A 26564-nucleotide genomic window follows, 5' to 3' on the forward strand; every position below is an offset into this window, starting at 1 on the left:
CTTCTAACTCAGACGTTGCTGTTCACAGTAAGACATACTGGAGAGCTGTAGGACACCGAGGCTCCACTCCTGAAGGCTGCGTGCACAAACTTGCCTGCTCTCAGTCCCAGCAGAGACAGCAGGTCGAAAACTGCCTGGGACTCCGGCCATCCTGCCAGAACTGCCTCAGGGTGCACCCTAGCCCGCACCAAACTCCTGCTCCAGCTTCTCTTGCTCCGGCACTCTTCCCCACTGAGGCAGGGACCGCCATTGCAAATGCGTGCGCACGCACTGGGGAAGAAGAAGAGCCAACGCAGGGCCAGCCCTCCCTGCAGCCAGGGCAGAGACCTGGAGCCAGCCCAAAAGTGTGGCTCAAATCCCCTGGGTCCTGACCCCGCCTCTGATCAAGGCAGATACTCAGAACCAGCTGAGAAACACAGCTCCAGCCCTCCAGGGCCCCAGCCCCATCCACACTGGGGCGGCGACCACCCCTGAAACTGGGAGAAGCCCTGGCTCACGCCTGGCTCCAGCTCTAGCCCTTCCAGCCCCAGCCCTGCTTCCCACCAAGGGGTGGCTGCCAGCACGGCCCAGGAGTCACAGCCTATGTTTTCTTCAGTTCCAGCTCTCCCACCAAAGCCGCTGGGCACAGGCAGACTGCCCCGGGACCCTCCCACACAAGGACACCCCTTCAAGTCCGGGATAGACAACTGTTGCACGTAATTTCACAGAGACAGAGAAAGTTAAAATGAGAAGACAGATGAATATCTTTCAAATAAAAGGACAAGAAAAAAGCCTGAACAACTTAAGATCCCTATTGAAATGGAGATAAATAATTTACCAGATAAAGAGTTCAAAGCGATAGTAATAAAAACACTAACTGAACTTGGCAAAAGAATAGAGGAACACAATGAGGATGTCAACAAAGAACTAGAAAATATAGAAAAGAACCAGGCAGAGCTGAAGAGTACACAATTACTGAAGTAAAACTACGCTGGAAGAAATTAACAGCAGATTAGGTGATACAAAAGAATGCATAAGTGACCTGGAAGATAGAATAGTGGAAATCACCAACAGAGCAGCAAAAAGAAAAGGCAACCTAGAGTGTCAACTCTACCTGAGGTGACTGCAGCAGCAGCAAGTGCCTGTGGTGGATTTCAAGGGGGAACTGACACAGGCATTCTTAGCCGAGACACCAAGAGGTGGTTAAAGCAGTATTGGAGCAGTCACATGGTTCATTCCAAGTGAAGGAAACCAGGCTCCATCACAAGCTTCTGACTCAACTTGTGTTATCTGTAGGAGAACCCTCGTCATACCTGTAACTGTAGCCTTTCCTTTGTCTTAAGGATCCTGGAACTTCCCTGTGGACCTTGGATTTAGGGGAAGAGCCGCTGCGACTGTGGGAAGAGCAGTAGGATGCTGTAGACGCTGACTATAGAATGAGATGTACCTTGCAAGTTGGCCAGATCTTCACTGGCATCTTTAAAGCTTCTGATCAGCCTTTGAGCTTGAACTCCTGTGTCTGTGATGAGTTCAGGGAGATCAAGCCGAAGAATGTGAAGCAGACAGAGCACGAAGAAAAACGGGTTTTGGGTCTGGTGTTGCTGCCTGGGGAGAACTTGGTTTCCATGACGGTGGAGGGATCACCCCCGGTATCACTTGCTGGAGCTACAGGAAGCCCTGGGGTTGGCAGAGCAGCTGGCAAAGGCATACCAGCTGGTGTGCCGATCCCCCAAACTCCTGCTGGGTTAGCAGGCCCTGTCTGAGCGTTGGGAGGCCACCCCACCAGGCAATGACTCCACAGGGAAGAGGCACCATCACAGCTGCTCCACTTGCTGCTACTGCCGGCACTGCGGGAGCCCCAGCTCGGTACTCAGGTGGACAGGGGCCTCCGTCCACACCTGCTGGCCGTGATTCTCACCTCCAGGCACTACAGTTCCACCCCCTGGTATGAGACCGCCCAGGGACCGGCCAACTGGGTTTCCCCCTGCTTGAGCTTTTTAAATTGTGAACACACGCACACACACACACACACACACACACACAAATTTGGTCAAAGTAGAAATTATCTTTAAAGACATTTAAAAATCTTTTTAATCTTTAAAAATCGTATAAGAAGCCCATTAATTCATATGATGCATTATATCCTAACCTGGCACTCATTTTTGTCCTCAATTCCTTCTCATTTTTCCCCCCTGCACCTAATCTTTTCCAAGTCACGTTATGATCCTGAATATAATTTGAAGTCATTTACTCTCTAACTCCTCTGTCCTCACCCCAGTCTAAGGCTTCATCATCTCTCATCTGGAATACTGCCTAGTCTCCTAGCAGGTGTCTGGTTTTCTCTCCTGCAACGCTCTGATCCACTCCATGCACAGAAGTGAGACTGATGTTGAAACAAGAGGTGCAAAACAAAACACGTTACTCCCCTGCTTGGACCCTTTCGATAGCTTTGGATTGCCCTCCTTAACTCAGCCTCTGAGCCCTGCACCTGTGGGCTCCTGCTTCCGTCTTCAGCATCATCTTTCCACCACTTTCTCCTTCCCTCACTAGCATTTGCCAGTGCTGCTTCTCTGGTCTTAAACATGTCCCCAGCACTCTTTCCTTGGTTACCTCTCATGTTTTACGATTCAACCTCAGTGCTGCCATTTTTTTGGTTTCTCTAACCACCATATTAACTCTCTCCACAGACTTACCAATTGTAATTACATATTTACTTACTCATTTGCTTGTCTTTGTTCCCCCAAAGGCTCTAAGCTGCACGAGACCAGGAACTTGGCTTTGATCCCTGCTGTATTTCTAGTACCTACAACATTCCCTGTCCCAGAGTAGGTCCTTAATCAATACTTACTGAATCGATGAATAAATGAAATGTACAACAGGACAGTTTTTCTCAAAAGTAGGCATATGACCACTGAGGAGATCTGTTTTTAAACACACCTGCTGATTCAGTAGATCTGGGATGGGTCATGAGATTTGGCATTTCTGATAAGCCCCTGGGTGATGTCAGAGCCGCCGACATCTCACTCACTCTTTTGACTAGCATGGCTAGAGGGAGAACAGAGATGGCTGATAGCAGTGTTTGTCCTGAACGAAGGAGCTTATGATCTGGTAATGGAATTGCCCCATAGAGATCATCACAGCCACATCCCGTTCATTGGTATAGGAAACATGTAAGACCTAAAATTAGTTGAGATTGCAGTAGCTGTTGACCTTACCAAACATTATACAAGACCAACAAAAAGCCATGTGTAGCTATAACAAAATCATTCAAAGCATTATAATAAAATACAAAATTGACAGGAAGCAATTGGTAAGTCAGTCTATGGGCAGAGAGACTTTTTTTTTTTTTTAATTTTTTAAGGTCACCAGTCACCTGCTCCCTTACTGCTAATCCAAGGTCATTTCTTAGTCCTCATTTTACCTGACTTACAAGGCATTGATCACTTTGTCTTTTTTTTTTTTTTTTTTGCCTCATTTTAAAATTTATTTTTCTTTATTTAATTCTTACTGAAGTATAGTTGATTTCAGAGAGACTCTTTTAAACAAAGAGTAAATACATATCATGGGACAAACAGATGAGAGTTGGAATTTCACTTTGCCCCTGAGTAGCTGTGTAACCTTAAGCAAGTGACTTATCTTCCCTCAACCTCAGTTTCATCGTTCATCAATTGGGGCAAATGATAACCACCTTAGAGGTGTGCATATGGAGTGAGGTTTCATATATCAATTAAATATATGTGCCCGATACAAGGTAGTCCTTGAAAAATGTCAGATTCTCCTGTTCCTTTCTTAGGCAGAACATTTTTCTTATAACCTTAATTTCTCAGGGGTGAGAGTCCATTTTTGAATGTATGTTTGACACCTTTAACATCTCAGAGGGGAAAAAAAAGGAAAATAATTATGTAGGTTAAAAGCAGACATTTTGGTCTAAATGAACACTCATCTGTGAATCAGAAAAAGCTCTTGTCCAAGATTCAACACAAACTAACTGTGTGATATTGGACACAATGTTGAACATCTCTGGGCCTCTGTATTACTTCTAAATCTTTGTATGCACTTTGTTAAGTACATTTAGTTATCTTCTTACAGGAAATCATTATTCTTCCAAATGGTTTGAGTTTATATTTCCTTTTGGAATATCAATAATTTTCACAGAAATACTAGAATTTCAGAATCGTTGATAATTAGAACAAGGATTGGAAAGCAATTTCTTTCCTCCTAAAATCTCTACTAAACACCTCCAAACTATGTAACTCAGCTTTAAAGAAATACATGGAATCAGGGAACTCAACTTTTTTACTTAAAGAAATGTCATCTTTTTTTTAGATTATACAGACATGCACATTTTCACTGTCTTAGTTGCTATATATGATATCAAGGTCTCATAACTTAGAATATTAACTTACACAGGTCTTAAAAATACAAGAGAAAGGAATAATTGGGGGAAAATAAAAAATAAATTCAATCTATACCTTCAAAATAATTGTGATGTTTCTATGTAACAATGGAAAAAGTCAGTGAAAAACTGCTTGACTATGGTTGTAAGGTTATGTGTCTCTATCTAAATGCTGACAAGTGAATTTTTATTTTCTGTGTCCTTTTGTTTAAATTAAAGTATGGTTGATTTACTATGTTGTGTTAGTTTCAGATGTACAGCAAAGTGATTCAGATATATATATATATATATATATATATATATATATATATATATATATATATATATATATATATATATATTTTTTTTTTTCTTGTTCAGTCTTTTCCATTATAGGCTATTACAAGATACTGAAGATAGTCCCCTGTGCTGTAGAGAAGGTCCTGGTTGTTATCTATTTTATATATAGTAGTATGTATCTGTTAATCCCAAACTCCTAATTTATCCCTCCCCATCCCTTTCACCTTTGGACCTAGAAATGATCAAACCAAGTAAAATAAGTCAGAGAGAGAAAGGGAAATATATGATATCACTTACGTGTGAAATCTTAAAAAATGGCACAAATGAACTTACTTTCCAAAGAGAAATAGACTCTTCTGTGTCCTTTTTTTTCAACCTTGCCCTTATATCATAATCTACTACTGAATGTTCATGGAATTAAGCCCCAGGAGTTATTGGAATTTAGGCAGACTCCTCACTGTCCCTGACTTCACTCTGCATATAAACACATTTGTTGTTGTTCTTAATCACTTCTTTTTAATCAATTCCTCGATAAAAACTTCTATTGAATCCTTGTAAATCCACTCTGGTATTTTACAAAGATGGCAAATTCAAACTTCTGCTGTATGTGATCCACCATTAATTCTACCAAGATGCTCTGTCTCTGCCATGTTAATATTTTTGATGTGTTCATGTAATAATGACCCATCTGCTTCTGATGTCTCTGAGGCATTTTCTAGCTATAGGGATAGAAATTAATGACAGAGTCTCTCTGAGCTGCCTGATGTCAGAGGTGGGAAATGTGTAAAGGGTATATAAGAGGTGGATGACTGGTTAGCAAGACCGGAGTAAATACTCCAAGGGAGGCAAGCTTGGGATTTTTCATGAAGCTTCCTTGGTTTTAAAGGCATTTTCTGATATTGCTGATGCTAAGACATTAGAAGGTAAGGAATTTTCTGTTCCTGGGAAAATATTATTTACTTAGCATTAGAGCAAATTTGAGATGAAATATATGGCTTATTTCATAGCAATAAAGCCTTTCAAAGAAAGGCTAAAGGATCATGTGCTATAATATTAGTTTTCCAGATTGTTTCAAGAAGGAAATGGGGTAAGTGAAAATTTTGAAAATGTTTGAAAATTGTTTGAACAGTATTAAGGGATTATATTAATAAAATTATGGTCCTTGGATATTATGTTTTTTAAAAAAATTTTCTTAAAAGTAGGCTCTAGTTTAATGTATCATGAATCAGAGCTATAGTAAATCGCTTGATTTCAGGGCTGAATTATTCATTTCAGAAAATCTGAGAAGCAGTGGACATCATGAAGCTGCCAGTAGTTCTCATTGTGCTCTCTGTTGCATTAAACCACTTGGAAGCTACCATTGAAAGGTTAGTAACTAAAATTCTGTTTTTTTTTTTTTCCCCCGCAAGTATGAGAAAATTAGAATTAAATACTGCTATATAATTAATAGCCCTTTTGCCACTAGATTTTGACTAAGAATATGAAGCCGTTCAACTGTTCCTTAAATTCCATGCTTTTTAAAGAATATCTGTCTAGTCAATCTATCTGACGAAACTTCCAACCGACAGGAATGGGTATTTTCAGTTTTGTCAAGAAATATGCTGCTGGAACCCAGAGGGACAAAGCCAGAGCCTGAAGCATCAAAACCTAAAAGGTAATCATTTCAACTATACTGACCTGGTTCTCAGACAAAATGGAGAAACTTAATTAAAGCATATATTTTATATGAGATGGAATTTTACTGTATGTTTACCTAGATTTTTTTTTTCTCAGATGGCTCTGGCAACATCCAAAACATTTAGACTTTCTTCTGGAAATTGAAATACATAGAAGTAATCAGGCTGCAAATTAAAGTTGCTAAGAAATTAAATTTAAAAGATCTAGTTAAAAAGCCATGTATTCTTTGTGCATTGTCAATCATTCTGTTAATGAAACAAAATTATAATTAAAAAATTATTCTCCATGAGGGTACTTCTGAGCTGCTCTAAATGTAAAATATCATCTCTTAAAAATGTTTTCAGTGGGTAGCATTAGCATCAAGATTAAAAAAAAAAAAGCTTATTTTGAAAGGTGTCATTTCATTCGAACGGTAATTTTAAAGCAGTCTAAATGTCAGGTGAAAATGTTAGCAGTAATTACAACTTTCAAGTGAAAAGCCTTTAAAACTGTAATTCTCCATTTACTTAAAGATTCTCTAGTTCGAATTCATGCATACATCATAAATAATACAATAAGGATTTGTTTGTGCCTAAATCGGTTTTGACTCCATGTAGCTTTGTAGAACTGAATTTATACTCTCTTAAAAACCAAGGAGAGTAAGTTTATGAAAAGACTTCGCTTTAAGTCATATTAGAACTCCTTTTATAGAATTATCAGCATCTTATCTATTTGTCCTTCTGGGTGCTTTTTGTTGAGATGGCGTTCTTTGGTGATATGTAAAAATATGTAGAATGCCTACACATACTAAATAACAGGAATCATCAGAAAATTTTCCTTTTCATTTCAGGGCTTATCCAGTTTATGGGACATTCTTCTCAGAACCGACTGTAATTTTCAGTTGGTTTTCTCCTGGATAAAAATATCTTTAAAACTGACATGAAGTCTCTGCTAAACTAGCAGAACAATTGAATGATGACAGGAAAATTAGCAATATTACTTAGCATTTCCTTCTATATCTTGATCTTTTCTTTCATTAGATACATTCATTTGCTTAATATCTTTACCCAATATGTTTTTAAGGACATTAGTTTATTATGAAGTGAAACTCACTCAGAAATAGAATACTACATAACATTATTTATTAAGAAATTATATTTTCATGCTAGTATCACAGTCTCTTACTTTGTATTATTAGAAATACTTATAAAACATTCATCAGTTTTTTTTTCAGGAAATTGAATTTCCTGAAAACCAGTATGTTTGGTCATCTTTTTAAAGAGGGAGGAAGAATTTAATAATCTGAGCTCTTCAACCATGTAATATTCTATAAATCTCATAAGAAGCTGAGAAAGCCTATGTGGAAAATGTCTTAAATTTTAAACACCTCAAAAAAAAAGGCTGATAGAGATTTATTATTCAACGTCAGTTTTTTTTTTTTTTTTTAAACAGAATTCAATCATCTCATTTGGGATCTTTTTCAAGTTTTATACATGTATGAGCTGGGATTAAAATGTAACAAACTGACTTTAAAAGCCATACCAAAGAATAGTTTTGTGACGTAATTCTCATGACTGAGGCAAAAGGAACCCACACTTACCCACCAACTTTTAAACTCTCAATAGTAACCATCCGCCTGGCAGATAATCAGAGGGCAACCAAAAGTATAATGACACGGGTTTCAAGCTAGAGTCACTGGGAGCTTCCTGTAGGAACTCACACACCTCCACAGATAAATAGTAAGCATTGGGATGAGGGATCCATTTTAAAATTGTTTTAAAAACCCTTGACGGGGGTAGGGTATAGCTCAAGTGGTAGAGTGCATGCTTAGCGTGCACGAGGTCTTGGGTTCAATCCCCACTACCTCCTCTAAAAATAAACAGATCTAATTATTGCTCTCCCCCTTAAAAAAAAAAAAAAAAAAAAAAAAAAACCCTTGAAACGGAGATGTTTTTAGAGAGACAATTTAAATAAAAATTATAGTTTGGCCTATATCGTCACTATTCAAACTCTTTTAAAGCCAAGAATTTCCGTGTGTGTGAGCGCTCACACACAAGCGCGCACATAAGCGCATGCGTGTAAGGGGTCAGTAGCTTTAAACTAGTGTTACGTTACGAGCTGGCAGGGCAGCTGGCAGGCCATGTCTGCCTGGTAGTCAGCGAGAAAAGACACCTGAAAGTAGAGCTGTGCTGCCTTTTATTAACTCTTCCAGCTATCTTCTTCCATCTTCATGATAGACTGGGGGTAGAACCCTGACTGCCGTATTTCCACGAAAAGGCCCGTTTTGGGAAAAGTTTCACAATTATGAAGCCAGCAAACATAAAAGCGCGTAGTCTTTGCTTAAAGTAGAATGGTGGCCCTCCTAGCTAACTCCAATAAGGTAACATTTTGGTTAGAATAATTTTAAATCCTGCGATAGAGCTTGAGACCAATTATCAAACATTTATCAGTTATCAATTATCAGACATTTAGCCCATAGAGTATTTCACAGTCTGCTCCAGGCATTTGTCAAATATGTCCTGGAACAGAAATCCCTTTGAACCTTCTCAATTTGACCCATTATTTCCTTCGTTGTTTTAAATTTATTAGTTTGAAGTATTTTGGTCAAATTCCAATTCTTGCTGTCTTACAGGAAAAATTTATAATCTTTTAGAATTTAGTGTTCAGTGTATGAATTATTGGTACAGTCCTTGGACGTGCACAAGGGTCATGCTTACTACACATGCAAAAAGAAATAACTAAACAGGTAATATGAATAAGAATGATATACAGACCAGGTAATAAGGCCTTAAAGTGGGTTTCCTTTTTCCTGAATAATTGGTTTTGTCAGCATACATTCACACTCAACAGATAAATCAGTTCACTTAATGCTAAAAGAAGAATTTTCTGTATTGGGGAGAAAATGTGAGAGTAAAAACCATAAAGTTTCACATGAAATTTTAAAATATTTGCCCTTAGGCTATCTCTCTACAAAGATACAGATACTGAAGTACTCCCCACACAAAATTAACACACTGAAATAAAATCCATTCCATTTGGCCTCAAATTTTGTATATCCACTGGCTTCTGGACATTGAGGTTTTAACCTCATAGCTGTATCTCTTTCCTACTTTACACTTAACCTAAGTTTAACCAGCATTTTGGTTTCTATGGAGTGGAAAGCTAAAATGTTTTCCCAGCATTTCCAATAATCAGCACGAAGCAATGTTAGAGTTCTGTATCTATTTCCAGTACTCCTGTGAGAGCACGTTGAAAGAAAAGGTGAGCACATTGAAACAAAAGGTGGTACCAAAATATGGAGCTGATGTAAGTAAATTCTGTAATTAGAGAGGTTAAAATTCAAATGAATGATTTAATCCTGGTTATCAATTCTGACTTATCCATAATATTATTATGTAATTGTTCCAGGTGGCTGAAGGAATATGGTGACTGTCAATACCACTGACGTAAAAAGCCTTTCGGTTTTAACTTTTAACGTAATCCTGTCGTTAAAATTGTTGAAAGTCTAGGAACATAGTAGGTGACAGGGACATGGTAACCATGTGTTTGTGCTAAGAGTCCTAGAGCTCTCATGCTGCAATAGTCAGAGTGCCTGAATAGGTGATGAATTTTATTCCCTTGAGACTTTATAATATCTGACATTTCTCTTAACACTCCGGATTCAGTGATCTCAGGGAACTTAGCAAGAATAAGTTAACACTGCTTAATTCTTGTTGGAAAGATGTAGGAAATGAACATATATTATATATATATATATGTATTTTTTTAATTCCACACACTCCAGGTTACATATATATTTTATATTCTAAATCCTTTTTATTGGGAAATAGATTAATCAGTATTTAGAGGAATATAAGACAAAGACACTTTAATTATTATCTGGACTACATTCTAAATTTCCATAAAAAAGAGGGGGGGAATCATACTGGGAAATTCAACACTGATTGTAATAGAAGGTTTGCTGTATGATTTCCAAGCTACATCTTCAAGTTGTTCAAAAATCCGTCAACCATCCAGATATTTGCAAATCAAAACATTGAGTTACTGATGATGTGAAGTTGTTTCCTTTTGTTTTCATCAATGTGAGATATTTGGTGTCACATAGATGTATCCAATCCTGAGTCTTAGGCCTCTAACCTTTCACATTTGTTCCATGTTACCAGTCATCAGATGGAAAAACGGACATGCAACACTGCCACTTCTACGACTCAACGCCTGGCAAACTTTTTAGTTCATTCCAGTATGATGCCATTCCAGTATGAAGCTTGACGCCGTTTTCTCACCTACCAATGTGGGATCCAATACATATGGCAAGGGGAATACAGTTGAGATTTTAAAGAGAGAACCACTGAATTACTTACCCCTTTAGAGCTCAGTGCACCTCTACAGTTCTTCTTGTTTTATGCATAAATACTCTAGTGATTTCCTGTATAATTTAACAGTATCTTTTTTCATTTCTAGAGTGAAATTATGAATCTGCATGTTCCATGTTTGTTGCCAGTACATATAAATTGTCATGCTAAGAAATGTTTTAAAGTTAATACTAATTAAGATCATATAATAAAAAGGCAACATCCTTAAAAGTGAAGTGTTCTTGCTGTAGATTTTTATTTTAAAAACACTTTAAAAAGTCATTTCTTTCACCTGTAACTTTATGACCTGAGTCTGAGAACAAAGGAGAAAATGGTTGTTGGCAACTTGGTAAACTATAAACATCTAATAATAAATTTATGATGCTGAAGATTAGGAAACCAGCAATTGTAAGTACTCTTGTTAAGTAATCCCTTTTGCAATGGATTTTTGAAATGAGATAAAATGCTCTTTAAGAAAACAAAGCCTGCTTCAGATTCAATCAATTTTTTTAAAAAAAATTCTAGGTTTTTTGCTGTACTTGCTGGTAGTAAGAGTTTACTTAAAAATATTTAAAAAGCAGTTTGTGTCCCTGAGGGTTTCATTGTGTTATCATCAGTGAGCTTTTATTGAATATATGTGCCCTTTATTCTGTTTAAATTGCTGCAGGAAATCTTCTTATGCACAGTAATGCAAAAGCAATTTGTATTCCTATTAATTTTGTCTTCATATAAAAGACCATAGACTTCTGGAAATTATGTACTGTTGGCAACTTATTTTCATTGTTTAATCGATTGGACATTTCTGGGAGAGGTTCCCATGTCTGATGCCCCCTTTTTTTTTGAAGAAAGCTGCAGTATTGACAGGAAATGAGAAGTTTCACTTTAAGTCAGATTCTTACATGGTATCTGCTTTTCCCTGACTGTTTTTACCTTTGGAAGTAGCATTAAATCATATAAACTGCTATCATGCTGTATTATGCATTTTAAAAGGTGACGATGACAGTGTAGAAATGTGTATGAATTTTTAAAAAAGCTACAGTATGGACCAGAGATTTGAATTTTGATGTAGCATTATTAATCCGAAGTCTTTTTCATGTCTTAGAAGAGGTTGAAAATCTACATTTCTCCTGGAATGAGGGTTGAAGATCCTCTTTCTCAGCAGAGGGAAACACATTTTGCTGCTGGTCATCCTGCAGCTGAAGATGGGAGATTTGCATTTGGTCCACAGCAAGTCCCCTCGGGGGGGACAAGGGGACAGTTGATGAGCATGTATGTTCATTTGTGCTATATGGTAGGGAGGCTGAACAGCCTCGAGTCACAGAGACTTGGGTGACTGCGTTCAAGTTACTCTGAACCTCTGTCTCCTCATGTGTGACATGGAAAGGATAACTCAGAGAGGGGCAGGCAGGATGAAATGAGATCATCAGTGATGAAAATAACCAGGATTTCGGCTCCAAACCTGCCCTGCAATTAATACTGGTTCCTTTATTCCGCCTTAGAAGCTTCCTCTTTCTCCCTATAAAGTGTTTCCCACAAGGGTTACCCTGCCACAGCAGCATGGCACTGGACCACACTTTGTAATGAGGGTTGTGTGTGTGTGTGGGGGGGGGGGCGTTACCTGCCCACTGCAGAGCTCAGGAAGGTGCTTGTGGGAGCATTTAATGTTTTTTTAATGACAGAGACTTGACTCTACATCTGAACTTCCCTATCGGTTTATCTATCCCAGCTTGTACTTGGGAGGATTTAATTGGTACCCAAATTGCTAAGCCCCATTGCCTTCCCATTTAGAGCTTCGTTTATGGTGGGCTGGCTCACTGTGTGCCAGATGCTATATTAAACTCAATCCCATGTATTATTTGACTTAATCCTCATAAAACTCTGTAAAATAAATACTATTATTTCCAATTATAAAATAAGTTGTGGGGATGTAACGAACAGCCTGGTGACTATAGTTAATAATAATGTATTGTATACTTGAAAGTTCATAAGAGAGTAGTTTTAAAAGTTCTCATCACAAGAAAATAATCTGCAACCATGTATGGTGATGGATATCAACTAAATTATTGTGGCCATCTTTTCTTAATATATACGTGTATCAAATCATTATGCTGTACACTTGAAACCAATTTAATGTTAAATGCCAATTATAGCTCAATAGAAAAGACTATTATTAGCCCTGCCTTACAGATGAAGACACTGAGGCTGTTTGACCTTGGGCAAATCACTTCACCTTCTGCCTCAGTTGGTACCAAGTACAAACCAAGTCCCATGGTGGAGCCAAGACATTAACCCAAATAGTCATCATTCCATATGTTTGCTTAGCACCTATTATATGCCAGACACTCTTTAAAGTGCTTAAGATGCTTCAGGAAACCAGGCTAGGAATGAAATATGCAAAGTATGTGCATATCTTGGGTTTCAGTCACAGATAGCTATTATAGCCATGATGAGTGTACACCAGCAAAAGAATGATACCGTATTACAGTGGGTCCTTTTGTTACTGATTAACAAACCAGAAGGATTTAAAAAGAGGGGCAGGAGAGATAAAAGTAGGTAACAAAAGTGGGCACAAAACAACGTGGGGAAAGGTTTGAAGAAACAAAAGAGGAATAGAATAATGACAATAACCTACCCAAATCCTAAATAGGATTTGTATCACTAGATACCTTTCCTGCTCCAATAACCCATGACGCAAAGCCCCTTATCCTGCACAATCACGTCTAGAATTACGAAAATTTGACAGACCCATACAAGATGCAGGCTCTGAAAATCCACCCCTCTTTCTTCCCTGTGGGAACATTCCTTTTGTTATTTAGAACAACAGTTAGGATCAGTAAGAAGTGGTAGGCAAATCCTAAAAAGGGAATAACAGACAATATAGAAATAGTATATCTGGTAGAGTTTACCTGGGTTGTAAGTAGATTAGAAGAGGGAGAGCAAATTCTAAAATTTCTAAAAGGATAGAATTTAAGTCGCTGGAGATGTTACCAAATATATAACAAACCATGTATTTAAGAAAGCCAGTATTTTAAAAATTGAAATCATGGGCAAGTATTATAAAAAAGAAAACTAATTTTATCAAAAAGTTGTAGACTTAAATAAAAAATATCTTCCTAAGCAACAAGGATTTCCTGTTTATTACAGGGAACTATATTTGATATCCTGTAGTAAACTGTAATGAAAAAGTAATCTGAAATATTGATATATATGTATAACCGAATCACTTTGCTGTACACTTGAAACTAACACAATATTGTAAATGAACTATACATCCATTAAAAAAAACTATCATGACTGTTTTAATTAAAATTTGGAGATTTTTGTATCTTCTTCATCTTCATAGCCTATGTTCTGTTTATCCTATAAGCGTGTGAATGGTGGCCTATGCAACTGAAATGATGAAATAATTAGTGGGAGCTTACATGAAGGCTGGGAGGCTGCGGTCCTGCTCACAGCTATAACTGTGATAAAACTGTATTCTAGTTTGTGATAATTCACTTCCTTTATTGAATATGTGCCTTGACTTTCGAAATATAAATCATCTGAACAAGCAACGGGTCTTGAGCAGGACCCCTGTGCCAAATTAACCTCCCCTCCAAACTTTCTATAATTTGAAATTCATTCTTTTGCATTTTAAAAACCTTTTAGTTTGAGACCCTCATTAAAAGACAAATACAGGGAAACTTTTCACTATCAATGAACACCCTCGTTGAAGTTACTTAACAGCTAGCTGAGAATAAAAGCCTAAAAGAATGCGCTAAGCACTGGGAGACAGGAAAAAAAAAATGGTGAGGGAAAAGGAAGGGTGAGGTGTAAGGAAAAGTAAAAGGAGAAGGGGAGGAGGTGGTGAGGGGGATGGAAAGGCATAATGGATCCCCAGCTACCTTACAATTTCTGTGTCTGGGCTTTGGGGCCTACCTACATTTGCAACCATTTTCCTGCAAATGAACAGGATTTAAAGCATCAATTTTACTCTGGTTATAAAGATTCTAAATGTTCACTTGGGTCGACAAAGTAGTGAAAGCTAGCAGGACAAAACAGGGAAAAGAACAAGACAGTGGAAACCACGTGTTTCTCTGAAAGTTCGCCAGGCTGCCCCAGACAGTATCAGATCCTTGGGAACCCTCTTGCTCCAGAACCCCTCCTGCAGAAATGCCACTGGAAAAATAAAAGAGGCAATGAAACAGAACCAAACCCTTTGAGCTCCAGGAAATTCAAACTCAATTTCTGGAGCTTTATTTGAATTTGAGTTTACGCTCAGTATCTGTACCAAGAGAGATGGTCTAAATATCTTCAAATGTCACAATACTAAAGCAAAGTTAAGCATTTAAGAAATTCCCTGTTGTGATGTTGAAGAGCAAAAAAATCAATAGGACAGTGAAAGCAACCAGAGTAAGGCCCCTCGGTACAGTAGGAAGGGCTGGGTTTTTGGAATTAGGCTGACTGATCGTTGTTAGGATTCTGGCTCTTTTTAAACTTTGTATACATTTCTTAACTTCTTTTAGTCTAAATTCATATATATATATAAAATCTCTTCTTGGCAGAGATATGAGGATAGATAGAATGCATGAAAAGCACTCAGTATGCAATCATACCTGTCTTTACCACATTTAGCAAATATTAGCTGTGGTTATTATTAACCAAAATCTAGGATATGGCACTGACCAAAGCATGAGGTGTTAAAAAAAAAAATTATACAACTTTCCCGTTCAGCCCTACCCTAATTCTAAGACTTCTGAGGAAAAAATAAGAAAAAAGTAAACCCAGGTCAAGATGTGGAGGAGAGTCTGGTAGCCACAGCTGGTAAAAATCTGCAAGTGGAGGATTCGTCTTCTAGAGCGTGTTCGAATGTAGAAAAGACTCTTGTGCATTTCATTGTTGTAAACAGCATAACACAACAATCCAGCAAATGTTTAAATGTAGCTATCTTAAGATATGGTGTGCTAAGGCTCTTTAATAACTTTTAAATCTCACACATCTCTACTACATGCTGTCCTTTCGGTATTTTTGAGTTTAGGAGCGAAGTCACCTAAAATGGATAAGGCATGGCTTTACCACCAAAGATGAGCTTGGTCAGTGTGACGAGGTAAATGGTTTTTCCCTCTATAACACAGGAAGGCATTCGGGTATACTGTTTGCCTGTCCATAAAATACGTATAATCAGTAGACTTACATTTTACTATATGATTTTATCTAAAATTTTGCCCCAGGAAAACTTAGATATTACCACCACTTGCACACATTTCTTTCTAGTCCTTTCTAGGAATGTATGTTTAAAACTTAATTTAACCTTAGAAACACCCACAAATGTGACCATAATTTCCAGATACAGTGAGACATTAACAAGCAAAGATCCAATTTAGCAAATGATCAGTGTCCCAACTGGGAAACAGAAACTTCATATGTAGCTTACCCTCTGCCTTCTTCCTTGCGTATATAAACAATTTGTTCTCCCGTGTAAATATAACAAAAGATAGAACAGAAAATTCAAAAATATGCTCACTACTCAAGTGTATATTTCTGACATTTCTGAATTTATTTCCTCTGAATGAATATTGAAATTCATACTGGTAGTTTGATGAGTTCGACTAGCCTCATTTAGCGTGGTTTTAACACCAAGATTTAAGGCATAAAGAAAAGGAGCTCATGAATCACAAATGACATACGAGGCACTAGTGCATGAAGGAAAAAAAATCAAACCTTCACAGAGATTTAAAAAAAAAAGAACTGGAGAGGAAAAGAAACCAGGACTTCTTCAAAATGAGGTGTCTCCTGTGGGCTATTTGCAGTCCTATATTATAGGCTGTTTGTTCATTTTAGAATGCAAATAAAATTTATATCGTTTCACTGAATCACTATATTATATTCTCATAAAAGTAGATGAAATCAATTTTGATAACTATGTAAGTTTAAAAAGCTAAAGCTCTAATCTGTTCTTAGAAACGACGATCAGATCATATATGTAAACAAAAAAATGTGCAATATATTGTAAGTATATATTTACATGAAATATAATGTATATGCACAGTCATACCATAATAATTCTACCTAATAAACCTGAAAAAGAAAAAAGAAAAGAAAAGAAAAATAAGTAGATGAAATCAGATTGTCACTATCAAAAAATTTCTAATTTGTAAGACAAAAATATTGATGAACCAAGCCAAGGTAGAATCCAGTCTGCACTGCCCCCTCTTTTCCTGCATCACCATTTACATCATATATTTGGATGCACCACCCAAGCTTTTGCTGCCGCATCTGAATTAATTCTAACGTTGAAACCCAAATAACCTAAATATCTCTGAAGCTTCAGAAATTGCCAGGGGACAATCTAGGTAAACCTCATTAGGCTCCCTAGTCTTGACTCAATAGGAGATACCTAAGTCTTCTCTTGCTGGATCCTAAAAAGATTAGACTAACACGTGGCATACAATTAAAAATGAGATAATTGATATAAAGTGCCAGTCTGAGGGCCTAACCTAGTGTAATTTCAACAGTTGGTAGCTGTCAATTCCTGCTGCCTCTATTGCTAGATAAAGTCACTGACAAGTTGTCAAGCTTGAGTTTCAGCTTGTCTCCATCCTGCCTTGAAGTAGCTACATTAAGTGACTCCTAAGACATTTTCTACTTTCTGCCCTCATTTCAAATCTGGGGCATGTAATCCTATTTATTTTGTGTCTAATAAGAAAGAAATGGCTAGTTTGAAGATTTAAAATTTCTGAAATTTTTATCATCATTTAAAAAATTTCTGAAATTTTACACATTTCTGGAATTATTATCATCATTATTGTAAATTAGTAAGTTCTACTTAAAGAATCTCCCTTTAGAGAATGACCCACGTTTGACTCCCATGCTTTGACGGTCCTCACTGTCCTGCGGAATTGATGACATGCCTCTAAAGCTGAATTTCTTAGGTTAAATGGCAAAATATGATGTATCTGTAGAAAACGTTTAAGTAGAAAAACAACCAACAGTAGACAGAAGTGATACGAAGGTGAAAGGAAAAAGATAATCCTGGGATCTTTCTGAGAAAGCCATTGATCCCTGAAAGGGAAGAGTTATTGAAAAAAGGCTGTAAAATTGAAATAATCCACTCTTGTGCTCCCAAGCAATATTTACATTAGAAACAGATTGTAAGTTCCTTGCACAAATGGCATTTATGATTTCTGTGGTAATAGCAGAAAACAGCCTCAGTCTCCGCCCCTCCAGTGCCCATCAGATCCATTTCAGGGCCAGTTCTTTTCCTGACGCTAAGCAGAATCTCAGACAGGTCATTCTACTTTCTGTTGCCTTTCAAAAGAAAAAAAAATTTAAAGCCCTCTGGTCATGTTTCATCCCACAGAAAGGCTCGATTCTGGAGTACTCTATCTAGTTCACTTTGAACTTCATTTAAACTAAAGCTTCTTTCCTCTCACACTAACATGTCCAAACCCTAAGGTTGGGAAAAGGGGTCCAGGTTGTTTCTGTTTTCTGTCGCCAGCTTCTCCCGGCCTCTCCCCACCCCCACACACCCACCTCTTTCCCTCACAGTGGAACAGGCTGCTTCTGTCTCCTCCAGGGTTGAAACTTGTAGGACAGGAGTTAATGAGCCAGGAAATGTCTTGCCTCTTTCAGTTGTGAGGTATTTAAAACTGATTCTCTTTCATGGCCACGTTCCAGGGTCTTGGGAGATCCCACCTTTCATTCACCATCTCTCACCTGTAGTGTCCTTGGCAGGATAAATGCACCTGCTCTTTCAAATTTAGAGGCACCACATACATTTTTAGCCTCTTTCTACTGAGGTCGCATCACGGCTCCATATAATTCGATCAGTTCAGATTTAAGACAGCCCCAAACCAGCTCTGGTGGACCCACCATTGACTAGGACAGCTCTTTTTTAAAGGTAACTCTCTCTTCTTTCCACCTCCTGGCATGCGGATACACCCACGGCCTTCTGAATTGTAAGCTTCTTAAGCACACCTCTCCCCTGTGTCCTCCAAACTGTAGAGGACAAATATAAAGCACTGTGAGCAGACTTCTTAAAGTCTTGCTCACTAGGCTTGAGGTCAGGAGAAAGACTGCCCCACCCTGCCCTGAAACTGAAAACGGTGGTAGGCACCTGCTACAGGAGATGCTAAAAACTCCTGTAACGCTAGCGGGGTTAAAACAACACATCATAAGCAAAAGCAAAAAACAAACAAACAAACAAACAAGCAAAATGGGCAAACAGGTCACTTTTACAAAACGGAGTCCACTAGTGGATCCAGTAAAAATGAAAATATAATATACGGTAATAATTTGAATAATAGTTCACCAGGAAAAATAGAGCTTATTTAATAAATGATATTAACATTGTAATTAAATCTCCACCTGGGAAGGAAACTAGCTCTTCCTAATATCATGTTTTATAGAAAAAGAGCAATGGTTTAAAGAGTTTAATGTAAAATATGTCTATATATTTGAAAAATGTTAGGGTCAGGAAAAAATTCTTCAAAAAGACAAACAAACAAACAACACCAACAAGAAACTGTAATAAAAAAATTTGCAGAGTTGATGTCATCATAAGTTACACGAAGGCAAAAAAAAATACCATCAATAGGTTTAAAAAAAAAAGAGAGTGAAAGATGGAAAAAATGTTTGAAATATATATGAGGCAGGGGTTTATATCTCTATATAGCCCTGTAAAAAAAAAAAAAAAAAGAGTTCCTACAAATTGGTAAGAGAAAAACAAACATGAGTATGTACTAGGGTTTGCAAAAGAAGAAATGCAAATAGACAAAAAAAGTTTACAAAAGCTTTTTACGAAAGAGGCTAAGTCTCACTAGTAGCCAAGGAAATGGAATTCAAAACGGCACAATACCCTCATTTTTGTTCATATAGCAAATTAATAGGAATTGAAAGATTCATAGCATTCAGTGGAATGGGGTAGAGAACTAGTAGGGTTGTGAACTGCAGTACACACTGTTTCTGTATTTTCACTTTTGGAAATCTATTCTAAAGAAACAGACGTACTTCTTTCTACAAAAACAATAGACTATGAGTGATCGTGATATATGTGCTGACCTAGAGGAATATCCACAGGGCACAGTTAAACGAATACAACAAGTCAAGTCGTGCCTATGATGATGGCCCCATTCATGTGAATCAAAGTAAGGGGAACACGTGCATCCATATGGGTGTAGCTGTACGTGTTCTCTATATTTTTTACATGAGCACAGAAAGACATTGTAAAAACGATATGCGTCAAGTTGACTTTGTCTTTTGTCTTATTTGGCTTTAAAAAAAATAACTTTCTCATTTTTGAATTTTGAAAGAAAACTCCAATGAAGTGTGTGTGCATGTGTGTGTGTATATAGACAACTAACCCTCTAGGATTTGGGGGGAGGGAGAGAAGGATGTGGAGAACATGGGGCTTGATGGGAACCAGAAGGATGGACTTGGAGGAACTGGATAAAACAAGAGGGGCTTTTCAGGCCAGGGACGAAGCAGGAGGAAAAAATTATCTGGATCATTTAGACTCACTTCAAATATTCCAAACCGCTGGTAACTACATTTGTGGGGAAAAAAATCAAAGTATATAACCATATATTTGTCAGTGAACAAGCAATAGTATTACAATTACATGATCCTGTAGTTAATAGAATTGTTATCCTTATCAGGAAATTATAGACAAGGAAATTACAAAACCCAAGGAGTCTTCTGTCTCAGAGTATTAAATCTACCTAAATTTTTTTCCAGACAGAAGTGACTGAATTGCAACCCACAGCAACCCGAATAAATGAACTCCTGTTACCTTAGCATTCGCCATCAACTTCATTCATTGCTGCTTCTACACGGTAAGATCATCAGATTTTTTAAAAAACCAGTATGAATAAAGCTCTGCACACGTGTGAGCTGGACCTTCTTGCTCCTCAGAGAATCTAAGTTGTAAATAAAGGGACCTTTGTTTACATAAGTTTTAATCCTGTGGTAAGTTTCTTGGGCTCTGAGGGTTGCATAAAACAGGTTTCAGAAAAGATCAGTCACTTAGAACCAGAGGCTCCTCCTTACTGCTTTGTTTTGTTTTCTCTTAACAGTTAACCCTTATGTGGCCATGGCTCTGAGTCTAACATTGTGTTCAGTGACTACAGAAAAACTCAGTTAATGAACTAATGTGACAACTTGCTGATCCTCAGTTTTCTCAGTTTTTCCTTTTGTGCTTTCACAAGTCTTTTGTAAATCAAAGACTCACTGATTTACTCATTAAGTAAGCGAAGATGCTTATAAACGGAGCTTGAGTTCAGTTTCCTGTGTGGCTGCATAGCATGAGAAGAGATGATACTAATACAGTAAAACTGAGGCGTGGGAGGTTGGCCGTGTCCCAGGTAGGGGACGAGCCCCGTGGACATACCCACCAAGTGAATGTCCTTGGCTTTGCTTAGGAAAGAATTCAAGAGTGAGCCACAGGAGAGTAAAGGTAGATTTATTCAGAAGATACATACTCCATAGACAGAGTGCAGGCTATCTCGGAAGGCAAGAGAAAAGGCCATGAGGTGCGGGGTTAGTTTTTATGGGCCAGGTAATTTCATATGCTAACAAGTGGGAGGAGCATTCCAAGTACTTTGGGGAAGGGACTGGGATTCCCAGGAATTGGGCCATCACCCACTTTCTGACCTTTTATGGTCAGCCTCAGAACCTTTATGGCACCTGTGGGAGTACCATTTCGCAAGCTATTGTATTTCAATGTGGTCTTGAAACTCAGGGTCTACTAGGGGTTGAATCTTCTGCCATCTTGGTGCTAAATGCTGTGTCATTCTTTTAATGGCTGTGCCCTGCCTCCTTCCCTCCCATCTCAATACCAAAATAGAAGTTAACTTGGAAGCACAGAGTTGCTGGAGACAGGAACATTTATTTTTATAGGGTGCCACCAACAGTTTCGAACAGTAGACTGGTGTGAGAAAACCAACGTTTACCAATTATTCTATCCATAACTTGCTAGCTGGATTAGACAAGTGAAATATTAGGCACTGTGAGGTGGTCATATCCAGGTGGAATTTGAGATGAAGAGCAAAGCATAGTTTGGATTGATCCATTAAAGAGGGAAACGTAATATGAATGCTTCGGAATGCTTAAAGGCACCAGCTGGACGCAGCTCTGGCACTGATGAGTTGTGACCTTGGATGCAACTGATCATTAGCTTCAGTTTTTCCATCTATGCCATGGGATAATTACAGCACCTACCCCAAAGAATTGCTGTGATGAGAGTTATTTCATTCAACAAACATTTGTTGAGTGCCTATGCTATGCCAAATACTATTCTAGATTCTGAGGATATAATAATAAACAGAGTAGTTTAGATTTCTACTTCATTGACTTCGTTAGTTCTGATTAAAGAAAGGAAGAAAATAAACAAGTTATTCTCAGTGAAGTAAGCCAGAAAAAGGAAGAAAAATACCATATGATATCACTTATACACGGAATCTTAAAAAAAAAAAAAAGACAAAAAAACTTACTTACAAAACAGAAACTTACAAAAACTTAAAGACCTAGAAAACAAACTTATGGTTACAGGATAGTGGTGGGGAATGGGGCGGGAAGGGACAAATTGGGTGTTCAAGATTTGCAGATACTAATATATATAGAATAGATAAACAACAAATTTATACTGTATAGCACACGGAACCATATTCAATATCTTGTAAGTTATGGTGAAGAAGAATATGAAAAGAAATGTATGTATGTTCCTCTGTGACTGAGGCACTGTGCTGTACACCAGAAATTGACACAACATTGTAAACTGACTATACTTCTATAAAAATATATTTAAAAAAAAGGGAATCTTTTCCCTTCACTCAGCCTATTTAATAAATAAATTTCAAAAGCTGTAAAGTGTGTGTGTGTGTGTGTGTGTGTGTGTGTGTGTGTGTGTGTGTGTGTGTGTACTTAATGATCAAATAAATTAGAACATTTTTTTCTACCCAAATAATATTTAGTAATTCTCAGGTATAACTTGTCCTGCTCCTTAGCCTCTGGGGGTGAGATTTCGGTCTTTATTTTCAACTGTTTAAATAGTTTGAGGAAGGTGGGACGGAAAAGAATGTCTGCCCTCCTGCAGCTCTGTGGACAAATTCTGGGAACTGCTTCAAAAGTAGGGGGTGGAGGGTTTCCAGGTCGGGGGCAGGGCAGGGGTGGGACGTGTTCTGATCTCACCTATCACTTCCTGCAGGGTGGAAATGGAAATTTCAACTTTCATTTCTCTTAAGAAGCCCCAAGAGGCAGGGTTGTTTTCTGTTCTCTGGTAATAATGAGAGTCAATGTTTGTTGATTGTTCCTTATGCTACGGGTCATTCTCAGAAGTGTATTAACTCCTTTGATCTTCTCAACAAATTCACCAGGACATGGGGCACAGGCAGGTCTCAATGCCCTCAGATCACCCAGCTGGTGAACAGAAGGGGAGGAGTTTAAACCCTAGCAGCTCAACTTCAGATCAGTGCCCTGCACTGCCTCTCCACAGTTGAAATTAAGTTAGCAAACAGGTGGGAAAGAGCATTCAAATAACTCTATGGAGAATTGCAGGTTCTTTTTCCTCTTTATGTTGCAATAGGTGTGTGTTATCTCTTGGAATGTTCAACGACTTGGAGAACCATACTTCTGAAAATATATAATAGTTTAAATATCTTAACTTCGTTTAAGAGAAAACATAATGACATTGCCAACATCCCAAAACACCCCTACCCCTGCCTGAGCCACCACCCACCCCCATCCCCAGCCCACCTCCCACCCCAACTTCTCCATCTTCCAGCAGGATCATCCAAAGTTTCATGAAACCATTTAACAAGGTAATTTCTGGAAGCTGGAAGAGCTGAGAAGAGAAATAAACAGGGGTGGGATAGAGAGTGCCGGGGGCTGGGGGAGGCAGTCTGTGTTTGGGGAGATTGTCTGGGAAGGCCCCTGAAGAGCTAATACTTGAGTTTAAATTCAGAGAACCAGACAGCAACTGTGTGAAGATGTAGAGACAGAGCCGTCCAGGCCCACGAGAAGGGCAACACAGAAGCCCTAGGCTGGAAGACAACAAGCCTGGGGTACTTGAAGGCTGTTGAGGAGTTTGGTGTCCAGGCTGAGCTACAACCACTGCGGAGCGAAGTGGGCCGAGTGGGGCTGGGGCACTGAGCAGAGGCCAGACCCCACCCAGCGCTGCCTGCGTGCCGAGGCGTCAGGATTGTACTCTGTCGGAAATGGGAAACCACTGGGGCAGTGACATGACTGGATCAAAGATGTGTTTTTAAAAAATCAATCTGACTGCTGCATAGAGAAATGGCTGGGCACAGGGAGCAAGAGGAGAGCCGGGAAGCTATTGCCACGGTGGATAAGGGTGGTGGCCCTGGAGGGACCTGCACACGTTTGGGATGTTTGGGAGATGACTGAAGATCTCACTGAGGGAGGCATTCTAGGAACCTTTCCAAGATAGGAAATGTTCAGAAAATTCTATGGCCACTCCCTGGACAAGGACTCCCAGTAGCTAAGCCATGAGATTATTTCCTCTAGGATCTTAACTAGTCTGATAAATTTTTAAACGAAGTAATTATCCCCTAACTTAGATGGTCCTGCTCAACATATACAAAAATAATTTATTGTACAACAAATGGACTTAATAACCATAGGGAGAGGGGTTTTAAAACACTAATCATTACCCCTTGGTTGTAAACAACACACTCTTCTTTTGCGTATCTCTATCAGCCACCTTTTTGTATTCAAAAGCAGTGTCTCTTCTTTGAATAAATATCTCCCCAAGGTCATTATCCCTCCCTCAACCGCAGGGAAACACAGAGTCCTTTATGCTGTTGCCATCACCCTGGCTCTGCTCCCAATATTTAATGTGATTTCTTAACTTTCTGTATGATCTTTCCACATGACATGTTGTACCCAAAGACCTGTGCGCGGTCTCCTCTGCACTGGGCTGGGGAGCCCACCAGAGACCCTAACTTGTTCACTAAGCAAGTTGCCAGTTCCCTTCTCTGCAGATGAAAGACCAGTGTGGTCTGTATCGTCTTGAAGACACTGGTCCTGTAAGTTGCCAAATGAAATCTTTAGGCAGGCACAGGAGTCAGGAAAGCAGGCAATGAAGATGTTTGGCTACCTTTTCGCTGTGGGCTATTTTTTTTTTCTTTTTTATAGACAAGATAGAGCTCTGTCATTGCAAAAACTGAGCTTGTTATCTGCTCTGAAAAATAGGGTGAAAAAAAAAAAAAAGCACATCCAAAGATTTTCAAAGATCCCCAAAGCTCTCCTGCAACCGTTTCTGCATGACTGGTAGAATAAAGCTTACTTTTATTGTCAAACAGCTTCACACTGATAAACACACAGGCGGTGACAGTGTAGCTCAGCCCAGGAAAGGCACTGATCAGTCTCAGCCCCTAAAGAAAACTGAGAAGGCTCCTTTAAACTCTAAAAAGTAGAGCTTACTTTCTTTCAAATCCTCATTTCAAATTCGCAACTCTGGAGAGAGTGTTATTTGATAATAATTGTAGTGCAAAGATTTCTGTAGTGTGGATCATAGAGTTTTGTTTCTTCTCACATTGGAAGATGGGGCAGCTGTTGGGAGATAACTCATTAGACCCTAAGCTCTGGCCTAAATACCATCTTACCACGCAGGCGAGCATGCTGTGTTGATGATCCCCAACAGTAAGATAAAGAGGCTAATCAATGGATGGATAGGATAGAACAAGGGTTGGCCTCTTTTACACTGTTCGTGGGAATTGGTGTAGCCACTGTGGAAAACAGTATGGAGGTGTCCCAAAAAACTAAAAATAGAACTACCACATGACCCAGCAATTCCACTCCTGGGTAAAAATCCAAAAAAAAAAAAAAAAAAAAAGAAAGAAAGAAAGAAAGAAAAAGCCCTAATTCAAAAAGATACATGCACCTCAGTGTTCATAGCAGTATTATTTACAATTGCCAAGATATGGAAGCAACCTAAGTGTCCATCAATAGATGAATGGAATACCCAGCCATCAAAAAGGATACAATTGTGACATTTGCAACAGCATGGATGGACTTGGAGGGCTTTAGGCTACGTGAAATAAGTCAGACAGAGAAAGACAAGCACAGGATGATATCATTTACATGCGGAATCTTAAAAAATGCAGCAAACTGGTGGATACAACAACAACAAAAGAAGCAGACTTACAGATACAGAGAACAGACTAGTGGTTACCAGTGGGGAGGCGGGGGAGGAACAGTATAGGGGTGGGGGAGTGGGAGATTCAAACTGTTGAGTGTAAGAGAGACTCAGGGATGTATCACACAACATGGGGAATACAGCCAACATTCTGTAATAATTGAAAACGGAAAGTAACCTTTATAAATTATATTTTTAAAATTCTAAAAACTTGGGGTAAATAAATAAATAAATTGGTAGTCAAGTATTCCGGAAAAAAAAAAACAAAACCAGAGTTAAACACAGTACGCATTGGCTTTCCACCTGCTTTTGTAATTAGTTTTGTGGGAACACAGCCATACCGCATCACTTAAATTGTATCTATGGCTGCTTCGCAACTACAACGGCAAGCTTGAATACTTGTGACAGCAATCTTATAGCCTGCAGATCCTAAAATATTTGAAATATTTACTATTTAGCCCTTTGCAGAAGAAAATGTTATAGGATGACACTTCTGGGAGCAGCAGTGCTGGTTTGGGGGTAGTGTCAGCAGCAGTTCTGGTAAAAATTGGGGCCTGCAGCTAATGGAGAGCACTGTGGAGGACTGGAATGAATTCATGGATGGTGGGTGACCCACCCTACCATCCTTGACTTTGAAAACAACCTTTGAGATCACGATTATGAGTCTGAGTTGTACGGTCCAGACGCTTCCCTCAGAGTTGGCACATCCGGCTTATATCTCTCTGAACATCAAACACATAATGTGTGTTATCTTCATGTCACTGCACAG

At 38.6% G+C, this 26564-nt stretch overlaps 2 protein-coding genes and 1 pseudogene across 3 annotated transcripts in view; 2 read left to right on the forward strand and 1 right to left on the reverse strand.

Moving 5' to 3' along the window:
• Nucleotides 1–20618, reverse strand: part of SLCO1A2 (solute carrier organic anion transporter family member 1A2) — a 77321-nt gene extending 56703 nt beyond the window's left edge. For both annotated transcript variants that reach the window (XM_074357372.1, XM_010946502.3), the window contains exon 1: nt 20432–20618. The gene's annotated coding sequence lies outside the window, so the exon portion shown is untranslated. The remainder of the gene's footprint in view (nt 1–20431) is intronic.
• Nucleotides 1350–2055, forward strand: LOC141575917 (small nuclear ribonucleoprotein-associated protein N pseudogene; annotated as a pseudogene).
• On the forward strand, nt 4484–11068 carry IAPP (islet amyloid polypeptide). Its single transcript, XM_045510383.2, is given in 4 exon segments — nt 4484–4520; nt 5946–6021; nt 10474–10543; nt 10545–11068. Coding segments are annotated over 4 exon segments (318 nt in total). The 3' UTR covers nt 10680–11068.
• Nucleotides 20619–26564: the final 5946 nt, after the last annotated feature.

The sequence above is a fragment of the Camelus bactrianus genome, chromosome 34, assembly GCF_048773025.1.
Source record: "Camelus bactrianus isolate YW-2024 breed Bactrian camel chromosome 34, ASM4877302v1, whole genome shotgun sequence".
NCBI classification, from domain to species: Eukaryota; Metazoa; Chordata; class Mammalia; order Artiodactyla; family Camelidae; genus Camelus; species Camelus bactrianus.